This window comes from Alexandromys fortis, unplaced genomic scaffold, assembly GCF_014885135.2.
Source record: "Alexandromys fortis isolate MF-2015 unplaced genomic scaffold, M_Fortis_MF-2015_v1.1 scaffold_21, whole genome shotgun sequence".
In the NCBI taxonomy this organism is placed as follows: Eukaryota; Metazoa; Chordata; class Mammalia; order Rodentia; family Cricetidae; genus Alexandromys; species Alexandromys fortis.
In genome coordinates, this window is record NW_026067905.1 from 14,562,561 (window position 1) to 14,584,674 (window position 22,114).

At 45.0% G+C, this 22,114-nt stretch overlaps 1 protein-coding gene across 9 annotated transcripts in view; it reads left to right on the top strand.

Annotated features, from left to right (window-relative positions):
- The window catches only part of Cacna1e (calcium voltage-gated channel subunit alpha1 E), a 425,171-nt gene that overhangs the window by 390,768 nt on the left and 12,289 nt on the right, over nt 1-22,114 (top strand). For 6 of the 9 annotated variants that reach the window (XM_050135145.1, XM_050135149.1, XM_050135147.1 and 3 more), the window contains 9 exons: nt 2,603-2,668; nt 6,380-6,471; nt 7,026-7,191; nt 11,830-11,957; nt 16,699-16,795; nt 18,761-18,866; nt 19,663-19,770; nt 20,456-20,556; nt 20,838-20,944. In XM_050135145.1, coding sequence (XP_049991102.1) covers nt 2,603-2,668; nt 6,380-6,471; nt 7,026-7,191; nt 11,830-11,957; nt 16,699-16,795; nt 18,761-18,866; nt 19,663-19,770; nt 20,456-20,556; nt 20,838-20,944 — 971 coding nt within the window. Of the gene's footprint in view, nt 1-2,602; nt 2,669-6,379; nt 6,472-7,025; nt 7,192-11,829; nt 11,958-14,881; nt 16,796-18,760; nt 18,867-19,662; nt 19,771-20,455; nt 20,557-20,837; nt 20,945-22,114 lie in introns of those variants that run through there. The other 3 variants (XM_050135146.1, XR_007590547.1, XR_007590546.1) reach the window with 3 other exon arrangements.

Sequence of the window (22,114 nt, forward strand, 5' to 3'; positions counted from 1 at the left end):
CTTCTTAAAACGATTCATGTGCAATCCTCCCGCCTTCACCTGGGCATCTCCTGAACTACTGAATGTATGGTGTGCTGCTGCCACACACATGACTATTTCTCTTAAACATTTTCATGGGATTATGTGTAAGTCTAGGTACATAAAAGTTAGTTAAAAGTTGGCGCCTGACAACTACTCAATGGTAGCAATGGTCAAGAAAGGTGTTCAACAGATAGCACACATTAGATGTCTTTGGGGTATTCCAAGGCTTGGGCGCATTTCTTTTCTTGTAAACAAAGTTTTAATTAACACATTAAAAAATCTGATAAAATAAAGTGGCTCAAAAGTGACAAACCATAAATTTACCACATTGTCTTCCTTCTTATATATTTAGAGTACAGGCACTAAAATCATGGTATGTCATCAGTTGGAAAGGGAGTTTGTCCCAATTTTTCCTTATTTAATTCCTTATCTGAATCATTAGAGTTGAGATGAGAGACCAGTTGTAAGGATGTTCAGGCTCCAAGGTATAGCCTGGCCTTTTCTACCCTGTCAAGAGCCAATTGTTTGCCAGGATTACTGCCACACGTCAGTGTGTTTGCAAGGCCTCACCTCAGTGAACTCTAGTTTACCAGACTTAGATGACAAAGGAGAAATTTAAAACCTTAAGAATCTATCCTCTGAGTCTGAGTGAGTTCATGTTTAGGATTAGAAAGACCAGCTACTTTTAGAGCTGGTTTTATTTTATCTTTATTTTTTAAGAGGATTGCCCATCAAGCTGCAGTTGTTAGCGAGTTCTAAGAAATGCGTGTCACCCTGTCATGTGTTCAGTCACTGAGTCTCTACTACAGTGTCCTATTCAAGTAAAGGAAGTAAAGGAAGCGGTGTCAAAAGCTGACAGCCAAAGGGTTGGCATATTTAGTGAGTACGGCAGAGATGGGAAGGCAGGTGAATCTGAAGCCCAGCGGTGTTGTGTTACAGATGGATGTTTCCTCCTGGGGACAGCTTTGGGATACAGGACAAAAGCAGACTGCTTAACAACAAAATGAAAAGGCCACTTAGGCAAATACAAAAAGAGAGAGGTGCCCAATGTAAAACTCTGGTATTGCCTTTACCTACTCAGACCCAACTGTGAGCTTCACCCAGTTCTGTCTCAGGCCCTGTTCAGAACCTCATCCTTCCCTTCTCTTTATTTTCTGTTAGAATGTACTATGTTTGTAACAAGAAAGGAGAAAAGGGGCTAGGAGATGGCCCTGGATTTAAAGCACCCACTTCTCTTGCAGAGGACCCAGGTTTCAATCCTAACAATCACATGGGGTGACTCACAACTACCTTAACTCTGGTCTCAGGGTATCCAACATCCTCTGGCCTGCACAGGCACCTTCACATATATGGTGCATATAAACTTATGCAGGCACACATATATACACATAAATAAAATAACGAATAGTCTTTTAAAAGAAGGGAGAACCGATGGACTCTGGTTTTCTCTCTAAAGCTGAGAGAGTAGGAAGATGATCTGGGCCTGGAGGCTTTGGGTGGAGAAGGTAGAACACAGCCAAGCCGAATGGGTAGAAGAGGGCAGCCCTCTAGGCCCTTCCCCCTATGCCAATCCTTGTGAAAAAAAATGGCCATTCCTTTCCTGAGATCTTGAGAGTCAGCGCTTTATGGCAGAGAGGCCTCCCTGTCAGCTTTCAGTTACATTTGGATTTATCCTCAATTCAAGTTGTAAATCGTCCCTCTTGGGGCTCTTCATTTTGTTAACTCTGCTGATAAGCTCTGCCCTGTCCAGCCATCTGAAAGCCTTTGGCTGGTCCCCTGGGACTTGTGGTGTGTACACTCATGACAAGACAGAGACTCACAGTGGCACTGGCTGCTGGGGAGCTTACTGAATGGTAAAGAAAAGGGAAATCCATGCCAGTTCTGGGGTCACCACCCGACTGTATTGACCCCATCCTATTCCCAATCCCAACTGCCCTGTGTCTGCCCATGTCCTAGAATATCAAGGGCAGATCCTTGTTTTCTAAAGTGTCAGTAAGCATACACATATGGATTTTTAAGGTTTTTTTTTGTCACATGTGGCTTCATTACAGCTTCATAATGGCTCTTAGTAGGCTTTGGGGCAACTTAAATATAAGAATACAGTAAAATATTAAAAAGATTAAACATTAGAAAATAGTGTTTCATAAGAAAATAGAAGATACTTCTGGGCATGGATAACAAGGGGTCCCAGCTATTTATCTTTGCCTCCAAATTTCCCTCTATGACTTCTATATTAGGTGTAGGAGCAGGAGGGACAAATGCCAAGGTCTTGAAGCCCAACCTAAATTCTTCTTATTTAATTTGGGTCACAGTTGCTAGGATTATTAATCTTCTGCATGTCAAGTGAAATGTCTCTGAAGCCCAGGAAGCTTTGCTAGCTCTCTTTGAAGACAGGGGTCACAAATCTATCAGAAAACTTGGGCATAATTTAGAAAGAAAGAAAGACTGCTCCAGACAGAATAGCCCTAAGCAGCAGAGTGCCAGTCCAGACTGAAATAGCCTCAGGACAAGAGTTCCTGCCCTGCCAGTGCCTGCAGAAGCAGTGCTCTCCTGGATTAATTCTCTCTTGCTTCCCTTATAGGCTCTCCCCTATGTCTGCCTTCTGATTGCCATGCTTTTCTTCATCTATGCCATCATTGGGATGCAGGTGAGTGGGCACACCAGTGGTCCTGATGGGGCAACAGCTGCCTAGATTGTCTCTGGCGGGTTTGCAGATATTTTGTACGGTTCTGCTTGACTAAGAGGCGTCTCTGAAATCTTACTGTATTATGACCTTGGGAATTTACATGAGCCGTGGGTTCCCTAGGGATTCAGGATCTTTGGGGGATTCATCTGAGGCTTTCCAATCATGCTGCTGACTTAGGAGTAGCTGGGCTTCTGTGGCTACAATAGAACTAAGGTAAAATGACACCATTGTTTTCCCAGGGAGGGATTCACTATTGTAACTGAGTAAGGCTTAATTGTTTCTCTTGATCTCTGTTACTTGGACTTGAGCCTAAAAGAAGGCTAGGCTGGGCGGTTATCCCAGCACTTTGGGGTAGATGAACTACTTCTATAAATAATAAGCATGCACCCCCTTAATATATCTGATGGGGTACACAGGCTTTCTGTTTGTCTAAGGCAGGCTTCCTTCTGACTTAAAGTCTGCATGATCAACCCCGCCCTACTCCCACCAAGATCTTTGGCTGACATTCCCCTGCAGCCTGGTCGCCTTCTCAGGTCTCTCCACCTGGAGCCAGGGCTTCAGGTTCCAAGCTTCCTGAGCAGTAGCCTTCCCTCGATTCTTTCCGAAGGCCTCTCTTCTCTTGGCTCCTCTCTCCTGCCTTCTTGTGCTCATTCTTCCTCGAACTCTACAACCAGGGAGTCTTGTTCTCCTAAATCACAGGAGGATGTTCAGCGCCCAAATATGTAAGGCCTGCTTGAGAGGCTATGGTTTTCCTTCTCCGAGGGTCTTTCAGTAGAGACGTAAAATGATATCAGTAGCATTAGTAACTGAATCGCCACAGAAGTTTAATGCTCATTTGATAATTCAAGACCCTAACCAACTCCCTCCAAACTTCCTAATCTCAAGCTGAAAACAGAAAGTTGGTTTAATTAAATTGTGGATGCCTAAATTTCTGTATGACAAAATAGCTCTCTCCTTTCATCTTCAAGCAAAATGATACCATCTCTAATTCTACTGATAATATCCATACTGATGCTGAAAATGCTGTTTGCCATTTACTTCAACTAATTTGGTATGCCAGACATAGTGTTTAATGTATGTCTATATGCAAACATACACATACACAATACAGAGAAAAGGACAAGGTATATGATTAGCATAATCAGGAGTTATCGAGTTGAGTCTCATTGTTTCCACTGATGTTTAACAGGGTTAAGTAGCCCTTCACCTTGTTCAGACTCTCGGATAATTCGCTAAAGAGCTGATCGTGAGATCTAGCTGTGCTGCCTCACAACCCACTTGCTTAACTCTGTGCCTTCTCACATCCCATCAGACAAACAAATCCAAGTATTTCTTTAACTTTTCAGTGGGACCTGGGAACTGCTCAGTTATAAATTGTAATATCCACGATAACTCTAATGTTACCACGTTTAGCCCTCTGTCTAAAACCTCCCAACACCATTTCCACAGAGACAGGAATGCTATTGCCAGTGTGACATGCATCAGGTGGCGGTTCCCACTTTGGTCCATCACAGAGACTGAATGCTGTGCCGATCAGTCACACACCCGAGTGTGTTACTAGAGAGGCCCTGGCCAACGTTGTCATCGCAAAACAGAAGGACAAACGGGTAGCAGAAAGGTTGCAGATAGATATGAATAGCAACCGAATGTGTCTATATGACAAACCATTCTAAACTTTCAAAGTCTTCTCAGAAGACAACTTTGCAGAATGAAGGAGTTTCTGGCAACAGGTTGTGAGAAGGGATGCTGTGGCCTTGGCTCTGTGGCTGCCCAGCTGTGTGAACTTGGTTAAATTACCAGACTCCACTGGGCCTTAATTCCTCTACTCATAGAGAAAAGTGAGCTAAACACGAGCAGAGCCTTCTACTTCTGCAATTCCACGTGGAGATAGATGTAAGCTTGTACCACCCTGCAACTTTCGAAAGCAATCCTTCTTTCTATTTATTAGTCTTTAATGTGGGTGATAATAGGCTGGGAGGACATAAAAAATGTGCAAAGAAATTTTAAGGTGCACCACCTCCATAATAAATATTTAGGACTTGAAAATTATCTTAGAAAATATTTAGAGTATCTGTGCTAGAGTATCTGTGCTTATTTTTAATAATTACTATGTACAAAATCATAGTGCATTCTCTGACCACTTGGAAGTATTTGAGAAAAGTCTAGGGTACAAAAGCCCTGTGAACTGTGCAGGTGTGATAGACGGGCAGGTGAACCGTGCAGGTGTGATAGACAGGCACAGATGACAGATTCCAGCTGAGGTCTTGAAGAGATGAAAACTTGAACTGATAAAGGATATATGACATGAAGTATGCAGGACGAAGGAGATTTGGTTGCTTCTGTGGGGTTTTCAGTCACGTGTCTCTTGAGGCGTTCTCCTCTTATCTGCTCTTTCTCTTCTTCCCTCTTCTGCCTGACTTGCCACCTCCGTTCTCCCTGAAGACAAGTAGTATTTGGGTTTTGAAAAAACAGCACCGAGAACAAATTCCCAAAGCAGGTGTCAGTGGGAGTTACTTGAGCAAAATAGCTGGGGGCAGAGATTGTTCCTCAATTGCACATTCTCAAAGCTGTTAGGGGGAAATGTGTTCCATTTAGCATACATCGAATAAACCAAAGCATACCAAATTCAGGCTGGAAATCATCTCACAGGGCCAGCAGAGTGACCCTTGCAGCAGTCAGTTGTACCAGCACCAATTTGGATCAGTCCTGACCTATGAAGCATAGGTAGAAGGAAAGGGTGCACCCTTCTCATTGAAGCATCTTGGAGTATTTATCTGAATCAATCCCTGTGTATGGACGAAGATTGCTGAGTGTTGCCTCTTTCCATATGAATGTCAGTGGCCAAAGTCCAGCAACACATTAGCAACATTCTCCCTATAGGCAGGACTACCTGTTTTCTTTGTCTTTCTTTCTCTTTCCCCTACTCCCTCCTTTCTTTTATCTTTCTTTCTAGAGCTCTGGACTGAAACTAAGACCTCATGTATATACGTTTGGGCTACATGTCCAGCCATTTTTCATGTGTCCAATTATCCTTATCCATCCTATCACCTAGACCTTGCTTTTAGCTTACACCTACATGATCTCTGTTGATGAGATTTGTGTCAGTTGGTGTATGTGTACAGATGTGTGTTCATTTCCACTGGCTGGAGATTAACAACAAACTTCTGAGACTTGGATCTCTAAATAAAAACATATCTAAGGAATGTACAGTTGTACTTCCATGATCTGATCTGCTTGCATATTAAAAGATAGCTTCATGGATATCAGATATAGGAAAAGAGGAGTAACTCTTTCTCTGCCCTCTTGTTATAGAGCAATGTCTTTGGTAGATTGCATGGGTACTGTGGAACTTAAAAGCATCTCTAATTTAGGCATAGGAGAAACTATGTTTATGTAGAGTGACCTTAAAAGATTTTCATTTTATCCAGTGCTTGGACATTGCTAGCATTAGTCCCCTCTACTGTACTGGAGCAGTGGGAATGTAATTAGTCTCCGTATCAGGCCAGGAACATGGTGTCTCCAGCTCTGCTACTCTGAGTTATCTATTTTAGAGGCTGCCGTTAAGAGTCATCCACGTCGTTTTACCTACCTTGCCTGTGTATCTAATGGCCAAGTGCTGGACACGTGATACAGCTCAGTACAGCTTCATTGATTTCTGTTGTCTCCCTTCAGGTATTTGGAAACATAAAGTTAGATGAGGAGAGTCACATCAACCGGCACAACAACTTCCGGAGTTTCTTCGGGTCCCTCATGCTGCTCTTCAGGTATCTGGATGACCCGCTTGTCCAAGCTGAAGATCTCATGGTCTTCATGGGGAGAAGCACCTGGAAGGAGGCAGTTGACTGGCCTCTTGATCTCTTAGTTCTGCTCCGCTGATCCTATTAGGCTATGTCGTGGAAGGAGACGATGCCTTAACTGGCTTCTCCATGATTTAGAAAGTTTCATCAGAACCTTTAACTCGGTAGTTACTTTGTCCATTTCAACCTGTTCTCCAGGGTTCTGGAAGGGGAGATGTACATAGCTTCTGACAGGAACAATTTCGAACCCAGAACCTTGAGTGGCTGCGTTTATGTGGAGTCTTGGGGTTCGATCACTATCTCACTCCTATCCGATTAGACCCTCAACAGATGGAAAAGTGGGTAGGGGAGAAGAATGAGAGGCGCTTTGTTGGCATTCTGCATCTCCATATGGAAAATACTAAAAGGTCCCAAAGGGTTAAGAAGAAAGCCCCTAGGTCCTATGTGTGAAGGGAAAAGAAGCCCAAGGGTCGGTTAGAACATGAAGACTTCGTCTAACAAAGATGGCATTTTGTGCTCAGGAGTGCCACGGGGGAGGCTTGGCAGGAGATAATGCTGTCGTGTCTCGGCGAGAAGGGCTGTGAGCCTGATACCACCGCACCCTCAGGGCAGAACGAGAGTGAGCGCTGTGGCACTGACCTGGCCTACGTGTACTTTGTCTCCTTCATCTTCTTCTGCTCCTTCCTGGTGAGCAACAGTGGGCCCTCATTTGAGGTGTGCCTGCCGGACATTCCTGATAAAAGGGATTGGGGGGCTCCTGCCGTGTCTGTGAATGTTCTCTGCCTCCCTTTGCTCCCTCCTCTATTTCTGCTGTCTCACACTTACACTCCGAGCTGTGGGACAGATCATTGCCCTTGGGGGTCAAGGTGTTCCTCAGAATCCTTGGCTGGATGACTCATTGGTTGAGGTCTTTGCTGCTTCAGTGGGAGAATCTTTGTGAGACAAGATGAGGGCTTGAATGTAGGAACCGTGCACCAAGCTTCCTGTCAACTCTGGGGTTACCGGGGTAACTCCTGTCTGTTTTGTGTCTTGTTGCAGTTTATTTAATAGCAAAGGCTTATGTCTGTTTGGGAGACTTTGTTTTTAACTGTTTATAGAAGGGTGCTTTGAAAACAGCAGCTTATAGGGTTAATAATAGGTGAATGATGATCACATACAGTGTAACTGATGTGATTCTCTCCTGACTGTGGTGCCATTGAATTGGATGGCAGCTGGCAGGCTTGATGGTGTGAAAACACGATTGCTTTGGGTGTTAGTGACTATTGAGTTGTATATGTAGAACATTCCCACGTAGGGAAGTGGTGAGAGGCCTGAAATGCCCTCTTAGTTCCTCCTTTTGCAGAAGGCATCCAGAAATGTCTTCCCTGCACATCAGATTAGCCATGAAATATGGAATAAATACACAAGGTGGCACCAGAACAATGAAAAGGTTACTGTGGTCCTTCTGGCCGCCCTTATGTCCCTCAGCTCAACTTGACTGCAAAGGCCACTGGCTGTACAAAGCATTTGAAAACCAAAATAATACTGCTGCTCAATAGTGGTCAATGCTGCTACTGTACATTGGAAAGTAACTTAACTGTCTCATGTCCAGGCATTTCTCTCTTTAAGACAATCTGACAATTCAGCATTCCAGTGTCACTGAGGAGCCTGTTAAGCCTGACACATAGGTTAATGCAGGGAGTGAACTAACTGGAAGTTTGGGGAGCCCTCTTTTGGGTTTTGGCTTTGTTCCAATATAGCCTTGGCTAAGACATTTCCCCTTGTATGCCTCTTTAAAATGGTATAAGCATGTCTTGATAGGGCTGGAGAGATGGCTCAGTGGGTAATGGCATTTTCTGTGCAAGCATGAGAATCTGAGATTAGATTCCCAGAAGCCATGGAAAACGTTGGATGTGGCTGCACAGGCACCTATAACCTCAGTCATATGCTCCTCGGTGCTGTGTGAGGAGCGTGCAGAGGATCATTAGGCTTTCTGGCCACAAGCCTGGCTCCAGAGTCAGGGAGAAACCCTGTCTCAAAGGAATCAGGCAAGAGTGATAGAGCAAGGCACTCAGTGTCCTGCTCTGGCCTCCCTGTTATAGCATTCATGCACACAGAGACACACGTGGACTCAGAGTGTATACATGCACACACATGCAACTCACACTTGGCTTGACAGCAGTGATATATGCACAGAGAGATAACACATATATTTCAATCTGCTTCTTTTCTATGGGTATAAAACCTTTTCCAATGAAAAAGAACACAGAACTGTTTACAAATCAGAATGCACAATGTATGATGAAAGGAACCTTAGGTTTATGCATTCACCCCTTCAGCCCGCTTCTATCAAGTCGCTACTAATGACTGGCACTGACCCAGCACCGTGGCAGAACTGTTAGCAAGACATGGTCTCCATGTAGTTTCCAGTAAATAAGAAACCAGCACACAGGCAATTAACAATCATTGATAAAGACAAACTGGAAACCGAAAGAGGGGCACATAGACCTCTCAATTTTTATCTTATATAGCTTAAGTGTTTGATGATAAATATTTAAAAGAAACCAGAGATAAAACTGGAAAATTAATTGGAGGCTGTAATGATACTTTTAGAATCTTGAGCTGGAGGGTGCTACATAATTCACATTAATGTTATTTTTAATGAGGCTATATTCAGTGTGAGATGACCTGCCTTCAAGTCTCAGCCCTACATAAGCCCGTCTTTGTGACCTTGGGCAAGTCACACACTCTTCAGCTCAAACCAACCACTCAACAGAGATTTCTGATGCCCTTTGGTGAGACTAGCCATGTGCTGGGAGCTCAGAATGCGGTTATGAATCAGAAACATTTATTTTCTCAAAGAGCTGATAGTAATTCAAACTTCCTCACAAAGGGTTAGAGCAAGCATGAAAAGAAACAATAGCTGTTAACACACACAGCACACTGTTAGAGGCTGCACAATTACGAGCAATAGCAGTGCTAATAGTTATTAGGAACACTAATAATAAGTGCTCAGAAGGAGTATTAAAAAATGTGTAGAACATGGAAGACATTCATAATCCAGGAAGCAGTTGAATAAAATCATTGTGGCTCAAATCTCAGTGGCAGAGAAGCCGGTATTGAGTTCAGTTGTATGAAACGGCAATTCTCAAAAAACAGCATCTTAACCAGAGAGATGTTGCTTTCATGGCACTGAAGTCTGGAGGAAGCTGTCATGTTTGTTATGATGGCCTGACAATGCCTCGTTCTTGCATCATCTAAGGAATGTCCTTCACCCTAATGCTAAGAGAATAAAAAGCCAACCTCCAGTCATCCATCTGTATCGTAGGCAGAGGTAAAGAGGGGTCTGTGCAGTTAGGATATACCCAGCCCTCTCCATGTAGTAAAGACTATATTGCAAGTGTACCTCCTGTAGATTGTCTCTGTATCCTGGAGACCTTGCCTACATATCTAGCAGGTCCACGAGCCCAGCCATTTAACCTAGGAATCTACAACAGAGACTTCTATTTTCTCATTACCAATTGTTCCATCAGATAGGAATCTTGAATTTTAAGTTAAAAAAAAAGCCCAGATACAGCCTAAACAAACCTTAATATGGGGCTCAGACAGCATCGCCAGGACAAATTTCATTTTCCTTTTCCAGCTTTCTGTATTCATCAATCTTTTCCCCCATGTTGAGTGTCTTCATCAAATACCCCATCTAATGGTTACCAGGTAGCTATAGCATTAACTTTGGACATTATATCTTCTCATGTTCAAGAATAACACACAGAGAGAATCACATCTCTTACCCAATGCCCTTTCATGGGCTTTTGTTGATTTCCCACTCATTGTGAGCTAAGGAAATATAGGATTCCATGACTGGGAGAAGCTTAGGTCACAGGATAGTGCCCATTGGACTACAGTAATAGGGACAGGCAAGGGCCTCTGTACTAGGAATCAAGCAACCAATGACACTCTAGGAACATGACGGAACTGATGACTCTGGTCAATCCCTGTCTTTATTACTGTCCTTGTGAATGGTTTGGCCCAGGAGAAATTCTCACCCTGGACTCCCACCTACCTTCTTGACCATTACCAAGCTTATTTGTATAGACAAATATCTCTTGGCTCCTCTTTGTTTAACCATCATTAGTAGTTCTTGGGGCTTATAGAATAGTCCAGACTATAGCTCATGAGACTCTATAGCCCATGGGCCAATCTGATTTGCACCTGGTTTTTGTATGGTTTATGAAGTATGATTTTTACGTTCTTAGATGAGGGAGAGACAAAGAAAAGATGGATAGTATTTTCATGGCTTATGGAAATGATATGAAATTCAAACCCAAATCCATAAACAGAGCCTCCTTGGAACTCAGCCACGCTTGTTGATACTTCTAGTATCTGTGACTGGGTGTTGAAATACCAGATCTGATGAAATAGCTCAAGCAGCAAACAAGAATGTCTGGCTAGTTGCAGGGTCTTGGTTTCAACTATAACATGGTAACGTGATGCTTTTGTGATCTGGCACTTGGCCCTGCTCTCCTTACAGACCCCTAGACTGTCCCTGCTCCTACATATGTCTGTGCGCATTCATGCTGTCTCCTCTGCCTCTCTGTGCTTCCATGATCTGGTAAATATAACCTGCTTCATCGTGCTTCAGTTCAAGAATCAAATGACTTCTCCATGTTTTTTAGGTACCAGAAATGGCCTTTAGATGCTGTTCTGCTTCTATGGTCACTGCTTTCATGGCTTTGATGATTTGCAACTTTTTCCCCATTTCCGATGTATCACTGTCTTTTCTAAACACTAGTTACCTCTTTAAGAGCATTCCTGTAACAAGTTCTAGTGAAGGGCTACTGTGTTTAGGCGCTGTGCTAGGCATAGGGATGTAGTTCTGGACAAGCACTTTGTAATCTCGGAAGCCAGCACCTGAGTCCGTGTGTTTGGCAGGTACTGGGTACATAGTAAAGATCGACTAAGCAAGCACAGAGGACAACGGGCCCGTGAACGGTCAGCTTCATATATTCTTTATATGTGCACTCTAACAGTACTCTTTGTAGACCCTTTTTGTGAAGCAGCATGAGGAATGAGCTGGAGAAGGAATGCTGCTCTCTGGCCTTGACTTTCTCTAGCCTGTAAGAACGTTGAGATGGTTATTCCCTCTGCTTCCACAAGAACAATTAAATTAATCAAACAGGTAATAAAAGGGAATGGAGTATTATGCAAATGAGAAGTGGCACAGAAAACTGAAGTCGTTAATGCCCACACAATGCAATGTGCAGTGGGAATCAGGAAAACGAGTCGCATTCCGTGAGATCTCTTGGCTTTCTCTAGTTTCTCCTAACTCTTCCCCTTGCCCTACAGATGCTCAACCTGTTCGTGGCGGTCATCATGGATAACTTTGAGTACCTGACTCGAGATTCCTCTATCCTGGGACCTCACCACTTGGATGAGTTTGTCCGTGTCTGGGCAGAATATGACAGAGCAGCATGGTGCGTAGGCCTCTTGGCCACCTAGAGATCGGGGGCTTCTCGATTGGAGTTGCTCAAATGCCTGTTATGAAAGAGAAGGAAACCCCTCTGGGTTGTAGCTCATGGAAGAGAGGCACTGGTATTAAGCCATTCACCAAAGTCTTTTTCTTCCTGGGCTTCTATGGCAGGCTGTACCCTTGTTTGCCAATCTCATTATACCCCGATTGCTTCACAACCAGGGTAGCTTCCAACCTCCTTTTGTTGCCATGAGTTACCAGGGGCTGGGTTAGGGGTTTCTAGGTCAATGGGACCTATCAGGCCACCATGGTTAGTGGTATTAGTGTTTTCCTCCTCATTCCTCTCAGCAGATATGGTTGAATAAAACTCTGATATTATATTTCAAATAATCAAACAAGTGGTTCTTCCAAGTGTTACCCGCTACACTTGTGGGGTTCTATCACATGGAACCGAGTTAAAGGCAGGAGCTGGCAGGACTGACTTCTTTGCTGTCTTTCGCTGTCCAATAGTTCTGATGTGATATGACATTTAGACTTTAGAGCAGGGGTCAGCAAATCACCACCTGTCAATTAAGTTTAGCTCACTGCTTTAACAAATATGGTTTTATAGAGGCACGGTTACAGCCATTCATTTAATCTATCATCTATGGCTGTTCTTGCCCTAGAGGGAATAGTTGTAATAAAGGTGGTATGATCCTCCAGCTCAAAATGTTTACTATTAAAGTATTGTCAAAAAACTCCACGGTTACAAAAAGTCTTCTGACCCCTGCTGCAAAAACACAAACAGTGGTTCAGCCCTTGCTGTTGAGGACAGGAAGACATTCTATGACTGAAAAGCTTGGCTGACCCAGGTCAACTTAGCTTCTGGGTCTTCACTCACCATTCTACCCACTCTGGTCCCCTCTTACAATACTCCAGGAAACGCCACCCTTCCCAGGAGGGGACCATGTTGCTTCCACCTGACACTCCCTTCCTAATGTGCAATTCTTCCCCAAATCTACCAACCTGTGAAGCTGCTCTGCCTGGGTTAACTGTTTTCAGGGTGGTTGGGTGAATTAGAATTCCTTTCCCCTCTGCAGTAATGAGCTAGGGCACAGAGTTATGTAAATTCTTTCCTGGTACAGTGGCTAAGCAATAAATTTTCCTTGCTGAATTCAATCTCCAGCAGAAGGTTTTAGTATTCAACCGGCACTGTCTTAGAGGACAGTGATGGTAGGCCTGCATCTTATCCGTTCTCTCATGTTGGACAAGTTATGTAACCAGCTACCAAGTGATGGCAATGATGCCTGCCTAGCCTGGATTGTGTTTGTGAGCACGTTGTTACCTCATGCATGCTACTTTAGGGTAATTGACAAAAATGGTCTGTGAATGCCATTTGGGAATAAGGAGATTCACCATCTATAAAGCATAGACGGCCTTGATGCCGGATGCCTGTCACTCACCTGACTGAAGAGAAACTATCGCTATCAAAGGAGAGTGTTGCTCACCTAGCCTCATGCAGGTACCCCTGGATCCCGGAACCACGGCTTCCTTTGGTTTCATGTCTGTGGATCCAAATGCCAAGTGTGTTAAAGATACTCCTCCTCCATTTCAGTTGCTGAAAAGAAGCTCTGCCAGGACTAATCATAAGACTTGGTCATATGAACTCAACAAAAAGACAAACCCTTCTGTCATTTTGAATGTTTAGAGAATTAATACTTGTTCTGGTTACAGTTTAATTGGCCTCCTTGGTAGAATAAGGTTATTGAGAAGAAAACAACAAAAGTACTCGAGTGAGGGTCTTCATAAGAGGAACTGGCAACAGGTTGTAGAAGACATTAGCCTATGGTCACTTGTGAGCACTCTACATACTACTCTAAGAAGCAAAAATAAGTCGACACATGTCTACCTTCCATCCTGTTAAAGGATGAGACACTGGGACATACTGATGCACTACGGTCTGGAAGAATCCAGGAGAAATCAGCACCAAGTCAGGAAAAGGCTAGAAAGAGTGAAGTTGGAGAAAACATTAGCTTTGATGATGGCTCAAAAGGATGCTCAGATGGAGATAATGTGCTCATGGTTTCTATGAGAAACCCTGGCCTGGTCCAGGATGTGACTTCAGAGCCCATCGTGGCTTTTTTGTTTTGGTTCCTGACAGAGAAGATGTTTTACCCACTAAAAAGTAATCCTGTGTCAAAATTTTCCCTTTCTATGAGAAGCCAGAAGTCTCTAGAAGGTTCCTGGAAGACAAGGTTCGGAAAAAAAAAAATCAACTCTGGATCTTTAGTGGCGGGAATGGAGCTGCAGGGGAATGTTCCCAGGCTTCCACCCACATTGCTTTGTGGACATGGATCTCAGCAGGCTCCTGTGGAATGGGGCAGAGCTTACCCAAGCTGAACTCAGGATAATCTGCCACACAGAGATCCAAAGCCTTTTCAAATTCTCTCATGGAAATGCTGTTTCTTGCTAATGAGCTTAGTGGGAAATTTGTCTCTCACAATCTACAAAAAGGTGCTGACTGGTGGTCGTGAGTAACTGACTATAATCAGTGTGTGTGTGAAAGCAGAGAGTTTGATAGTTCACATGTGGGCAACCTGACATCTGCTCTGGACGTTGGTCAGAAACACACTGGCTGTCTTTTTTGCTCTTAGAAGTCTAGCTAGGGCTTGAGCTACTCAGGCCAGATGTGAGCCACAAAGATATCTCTGGGCACCGTAGGCATTAGGTAGCTCCTTTTGATACTAGATGGACTCTGATTTCCCAAGGGAAATTGCGACAGTAGTTTGGCAAGGCGGTAGTTCTCTGGGGCTCATTGTTCTGGTCTAATTCTGTCAAACACCAACAAACTGCTCGTACCTCTTTTGGGCAGTCCCGGCAGGGAGAGGCCGTCATTTCATCCCCACCCTTCTCTAATATCTTATTAACGCACCTGTGCTTTCTTTACAGCGGCAGGATCCCGTATAAGGATATGTACAAATTAGTGCGGGTGATCTCGCCTCCTCTGGGCCTGGGAGAGAACTGCCCCTACAGGGTGGCTTGCAAGGTTTGCTTCCCAGTCCTCGGCCATGACCTGCAGTGGGATGCAGCATCTAACCCTCTCCGCCCCCTGCTCCACCACCACTGCGCCACATGAGGGAACCTTCATGTTGCTTTCCTTTGAGTTTAAAGAGGCCCAAACCCTCCCAGACCCAGCAGCTGCTGTGCAGGAAGAAGGGCACTTTTTATGGTGCAGGCAGAAGAGAGTTGAGGACAATACGAAGGCCACTTGAGTAGTTTTTTTTTTTTCACACATGCGCACCAGTTTACCTTAGCCTGTACCTCTTACCGAAGGATCTCTCCCTTCTCCCGAATGTAGAAATTCTTTAGTCAGACAAAGGGTTTTCTGGTTTCCCTTCACCAGAGCTTCATTTAACCACATGAGTCAAAGTGTGAGTCTAGTCATCCTTCCCCTGAGAGCTTTTGCCACGGTCGGGTCAGCGATAGAAGCTATAGAAGAGAGAGGAAGAAGCGATAGAGAATTGGGTGGATTTGGAGGCCATGAGAGAATTTCACAGCACAGAGTCTAAAATGACCTCAGTAGACACCGAAGGACCGTGAATAGATCATTTGCCATAGGTTTCTGCCAGACACACTTGTAAAGGGTCTTCCATAATTGTCACGCCACTACTTGTTGGTTAGACCAACAGGTTCAGAGATACAAATTTGAACTCTGCCATACCCCAAATACTCAGTATCCTAGCCACTCTACCAAGCCCAAGACGGCTAGATAAGGACCCTGCTTCAGGAGCTATGGGAGGAAAGCAAAGCCCTGCTCAGGCAGCGGAAGAAGACCCGGGCTCAGGAAGCCTGTCTGCCTAGATGATGGCTGGAGCTGATTTGGGATGGTGACACTGAGTCTGAACTCCGGAGGCTGGACAGCTGCCTCTGCTGTCGCTCTTTAAACTCGATCCTAGGGAAACCCGCAGCCGCATGTGGGAGGGTAGCATGGCATGCGAGATGCTCTTCCTCCTCCTGGTTTTGTTTCTTCTGTCCCCAGCATGCCATCAACCCTGGTGCATGCTGGGGAATAAAGAGCACTCTTCTTCACGGAGCCAGGTGGAAGCAACAGGGCCGACTTTCTGACCAGCAACCTCAGCCCACCACTTTCAACGCAAGCCGCCGCCTCCCGCTACACACACACCACAGAGGGGGGGATACACGACGTTCTGCCTGTGGGTTCAGGGTAGGGGAAGGGCCTGACTTCTGGGCCAGCATCCCAGCCCCAGTAGGGGCCAGAAATTCCCACCCACGGCTGGAGCACCGTCTATCCGGTTTATACCGCTCACGCACAGCCCTGGGAATTGAAGACATGTTTGTGTTACTTTGCGGGTAGATGCAGTGAACTACAAAGCCAGTGCAGAACGAACCAAGGAGGAGAAAGTGAGCCCCACCCCTACCCGTCAGCACCTTCTGACAGTGTCAGAGGGACCAGAGGTTGTGACTAGCGTTCCCGGGTCTGTGTGGGGCGTGATATAAATCTGCACCAGGACGGAGTCACTTGTATGATTTGCCTTGATTAACAGGTTTCCTGTTCTTTTCCTGTTTGTCCATTTTGTTTTTGTTTTTTTTCTTCCGTTTCCTGTATTAATTTGTTTTGGCTCTCTGGGAATGCTGTTCCTCTCTCCTACCTGTCTGCATCCTTCCTTTACCACTTTTCCCTTTCCCGGCCACCCCTCCTGCCCTGCCCGTCTCCTATCCCTACTTACCCCCCCCCCCATGAGCAGTGGCCGCATCCATTACACTGAGATGTATGAAATGCTGACTCTCATGTCACCACCGCTAGGCCTCGGCAAGAGATGTCCCTCCAAAGTGGCCTATAAGGTAGAAAACCCCTTCCTTTGTTCTGGGCTAGAGACCGACAGGAAATGGGATCCAGTTGTGGGGAGGACAGACGATGGGAGGAAGCTGGGTTGGGGAGGTGGCAATGGGACTCGAGGATTGAAGAGTCAGGAAAGGGTCCTGAAGATGCAGTCATGAAGGATACAAGAGTGGTTCTAGTGCTGTTCCCCGTGGACTGTTCACTGTGTTACTGTGTTTCTACACGTGTGTGGCTTCTTGTGAGTGGGCTACTAGAAAGGCGCTGCTAAGTGGTGTGTTTCCTTTAAAAGGAGGCAGAGTGGTGGCCAGGGAAATAGTTGGATGGGCAAGAAAGAAGCCCATGACAAAAGAGCCAGGAAAGCTTACTGAGAAAGAAATGGTTTCACTCAGAAGCTAGGGGGATAATGGAATAATCCTTAAGGATCGTTCCACAGGAAAATTGTAGAAGGAAAACTCCCAACAAATGTCTTCCCCCTGTGATGACATAGCTTCCTTCTAGAGACAAACACAAAAGAGGAATACGTCTTCAATTTTATGATTAACAGGAATGCAGCTTTCATACCCCATTGGCCAGCTACCCAGTGCCCTTGAGAGGGCAAAGATGGGCACAAGATGTGTTCAGTATTAGCTTTGCCTTCTTAAGCATGACCAGGTGGTGGGTAGATTGCTCGTGGTCGTAGAGCATCGTCCACTGGGAGTTATCAAGCTTTGGGGCCAGGAGTTTTCTTCTGTCAGTGCTAGCTCCCCGATAGTGTCTAAGTTGGCCAAAAACTCCAGAGCTTTTTCACTCACCTGGACATACATCATAGCAATGTTGCCACTTCTCTAGAAGTGGGAGGGATGAGACTCGGAAACAGACAAGAAACAACCTTTACACTCTAACACACTGTGTCTGTGGAGTTGCTTTAGGCAAGATGATACAACCGAGTATTGGAGAGCGTGGTTGGTGAAAGACATGCTCCAACCACCACCACCAACTACCATCAACCATTACCCCCAACCACTGCCACAACCACTGCCACCAGGACCCTTCTGCTGTTCTCTGCAAACTGTATTTCCCCAGAGAACATCTCACTAGAATGTAGTTCTTAGGAACCCCCTCCACCCCAGTGCGTGGCTGCTCGTACACAGCACAGGGAATAGTATTTTTTGACACCCATAAGTACCACAATGAGAAATGAATTTGACTTTCTGGGGTGAAACTTGATAGAATGCATTGGGAGAGGCATGGGAGGAGAGTTTTACAGAATTCTAAAAGCAGGATATCTCTGAGAAGTGGATTTGGCCATTTCAGTTGGATCCCTTCCTCTGGGTGAGGGAAACAAGGCCTGCCCACTCTGCTCCTGCCTGTACCCCCTTCTCTCACTCTGTCTTCCCTGCTTTCCTCGTTCACCCTCCCCTAGAGCCTGTTTGCACTCCCCCCGCCCCGCCATCCTGCTCCTCCTCATCCCTTGGACCAATTGGACTTTCTGCATGTTCAGTCATGTGCTGGCAAATTCCATCCTTTAAAGACTCAAAAAGGGGGCACTAGGATACATCTTTCAAGTGAGATACGCAAGGCCAATTCTATCCCTATCTCTCCATTGAATTTGGGGGTGTTCATTGGACAAGTAGAAATAGAGCGCACCCCTGGAGCAGGGAGTGGAGCCACCTCCCAGAGCTGACTCCCTTCCCATCCCAATGGGAGATACTCTTTGCACTCCCCATGGGAAGGGATTCTACAGAGTGATTGGGAAACCCCTTTTCCTTGTAATTTGGCATCATTCCCTAGATAAACTAGCAGCGAATGAGCTTTGTGTGAGAAGTAGGGAGAACCAGGCTGGGATGCAAATGGGGAATCCTTGCCCTTCTTTTTTGTCTGTGCACTTGACCTCTGCACTTTCCTTCATTTTTTTTAAACTTTTAAACCAGGGTGTCTTTCAATATATTTGTTTTTTGCTTGCTCTTTCTCTTTTTTCTTTCACACAGAGGTTGGTCCTGATGAACATGCCAGTGGCTGAGGACATGACAGTCCACTTTACCTCCACACTTATGGCTCTGATCCGGACAGCCCTGGACATCAAAATCGCCAAAGGTCAGTTTAGTAGGTGAAGGAGAGAGGAAAGGGGAGGCGGTTATAACCTGAGAAGCTGCTATAAGATGGGACAGCTGAACTGCAGTCTAGCTGGCCATGCACCCAATAATGCACTGACCTGATTTTACCTCTAACTCAGTAACTTTAGACTTGCCCTTTCTCTGGTAAAAATAAGTGACTTGGTACTCCATGCCTGACATATATAATAGCATTCCAGATATAATTCTGTAATTTTTCCCATATAGCATCTTTTCTCTACAGTCTTGGAAGGCTTCATAGTGGACACTGCAATGCTTTGCCTGTTATGATTGCTAATCCAGTGGTCTGGAAAGGAAGAGAAGCAGTCTATGACATCTATAAAGACTTTTTAGCCTGCCTTCTCCTGCCTTTTGAAAAATCAGATCACTTAGATTGTATAGTTAGGGTCAATGGGAGGAATGATGTGTATTAATGAGGCAGGAGTCTTCTTTATGGCTGTCTTCATTTCCTTCTGATGTATTGAGCACCTGGGAGGCTGTTAGAATCAGTGAGGAAGTTGATCTTGGCCTCAGCCTCAGATCCCTGAGGAAGAATATGCCTCCGTCACTTAAAATAGGAGCCAAGGTGTATTCTGCTTCCTCAGCAGAAATGCTGGTGTTGCAGATCCACTGTGCAGATTCACTGTTCACTCAGTGCCAAGGTTTCCTCTCATCATGGGAGGTGCCATGCTGATTCAGCTCCTGCCCCCACCTACTCCCCAGTCGTCATTATTCTGTGTCAGTTATGATTGGGTTATTAATAATTCATATTATCCTAGGTGGTGCAGACAGACAGCAGCTAGACTCGGAGCTACAAAAAGAAACTCTGGCCATTTGGCCTCACCTATCCCAGAAGATGCTGGATCTGCTTGTGCCCATGCCCAAAGGTGTGGTGGCTCCTCCTTCTGATTGTGCTCGTCACTGTGGCCCAACATGCCAAGGCCACATCTTTTAGGGAAACCAGAATGATCAAGGAGACAAAGGGATCATTCCATTGCCATTAGCAAACTAAGTCCTCACTCCTAAAGTACTTTTTTTTTTATTGAAAAAAAAAAATTTCTGCCTCCTCCCCCTCCTCCCACTTTTCTCCCCCTCCCCCTACTCCTCTCCCCCTCCCTCTCCAGTCTGACTGCTCTGAAGTACTTTTTAATCACAACTAATTAAAACTAACTTCTTAAGCTGAGTCACTGTGGTTGTGAATGGCATTTTCTGGGTACATAGCTCTCTCCTTCCACATGAGACTGTTCAGTAATCCCTAGTACATCTGGGGAAATGTGTTGCTACTTGGACATGAATATCTAGAATGATATAGGAGGTAGTACTTATTAATATATTTCATAGTATCCAGTACTGTTAGCACCGCCGTCACTGCAAGGATCTCTTCACTCTGTATCCTCAGAGCCCTAATAAGCACTAGATGAATGAGTGGCTCAGGGTGTAAGTTTGCTTTGGAGAGTGGGTAAGAAAGCTTATGCCTACCTGCATCCTCTCTGTTCATCCTGTGAGTGGGTAAGAAAGCTTATGCCTACCTGCATCCTCTCTGTTCATCCTATGTTCCACTTGTGCTTTTAGCCTCTGACCTAACAGTGGGCAAAATCTATGCAGCAATGATGATCATGGACTACTATAAACAGAGCAAGGTGAAGAAGCAGAGACAGCAGCTGGAAGAACAGGTGAGGATCAGTGATGGTATATTGAATGGGTCATGAATAAACACAGGTTTCTAGGGGGGGCAGGCAACATGTATCCCTCCCTATAAAGTACCCTAAAAGGTGACAAGGGGCTGGGGGAGGGGTCCATGAAATTTGTAGTGTTGTGGGATTAGAAATTTGGTGAATTAAAAGGTTGAGAAAGTCAAACAAGAACCCAATCGTCTTTCTTTGTTGCTCATGTAAGCTATGGTCTTCTCAGAGCAGTCCCCACAAAGTCATGGGAATTGTCTGTCTCAATACAGAAAAATGCACCCATGTTTCAGCGCATGGAGCCCTCATCACTGCCGCAGGAGATCATCGCTAATGCCAAAGCGCTGCCTTATCTCCAGCAGGACCCTGGTTCAGGCCTGTGAGTAAGACCCAAGGGTCCACAGGACTCCTGCCTGCATTCTGTCACCACTGGACATGGTCCAGAAATCACACACTGGGAGTCAGTTCTTTTTCTGGGGCTGACTTTCTCAGAATGGCTCATCAGGAGTAAGATGAAAGTGAAATCAAGAGTGTGTAGGCTGCAGCCAGCGACAGGACGGTAGATGAAGGTTCCGAGTTGTGTTATAATACACTAGCACCTTAGCTATAGTTCTGTTGTGAAGGATTGCCATCTCTCAATGCTTGGCTGTCCCCTCTCCATGGGGCTAGTGTCATGGCTCTGTGATTGATGAACATAAAAGGGAAAGAGAAGCAACAGCCACTGGATTCTTTGCTCTAGGCTGAGAGTTCTAGGGACAGTATTTGCTTACCTAAGTTTGAGAGCTTGGTGTGGGGTAGTAGGGGGTGTCCTCAAGGAAGAAACAGACTCAAAAGGTGCGACTGTGGTAAGACACCTGTGTTGGCTACTCTTGGGTTATGGGTGCTACACAGAGGGCATTCTAATCCATGATAAAAATATTCAATTTTTGTCTTAAAATAATGGGGCTTTATGTTTCAGAGTGACATGATTAGATCTGTGCTTTTCAAAATTCATTTATGAATTCAGTGTAGACTTAATAGTTCACTATTAAGGGAAAATTCTAGAGATGACATCATTTAATTGCTTGCTGCAGTTATATAAAGTATCAATGGCAATGGCTTGGACATTGGGCAGGCAAGGTATTTAACAGGGAAGAAAGATTTAGGAATAGGTTTGCTACATGGAGTGAAAGAGGGAGGGAGAGGAATGAAGATGACTCACGTGTTTCTGGTGTAAACCTTTGGAAGATATTGCTATAGGCCCGTTGCTCTTTAGAGCCATGCATTTTGAGAGCCAGAAATTAATTATAGAGATTACAATGGTGACCATGGTAGACATAGCTCCCTTCTCCCCAACAAGTGATCTTGCATACAGGGAAGTCAGACTTTAAATAGAAAAGCTGCCAGGGGAAAACAGTTGTCATTTTCAAGTACAATTGTGATAAATTCCAGAAGGAAAATGAGTAGCAGGGTATGAAGGCACATGAGAGTTCTGATGGATTACTGGACATCTAGAATTGATAAAGGAGAGGATCCTTTGTTTGTCCCAGTCGCCCAGCTAGCTTACACC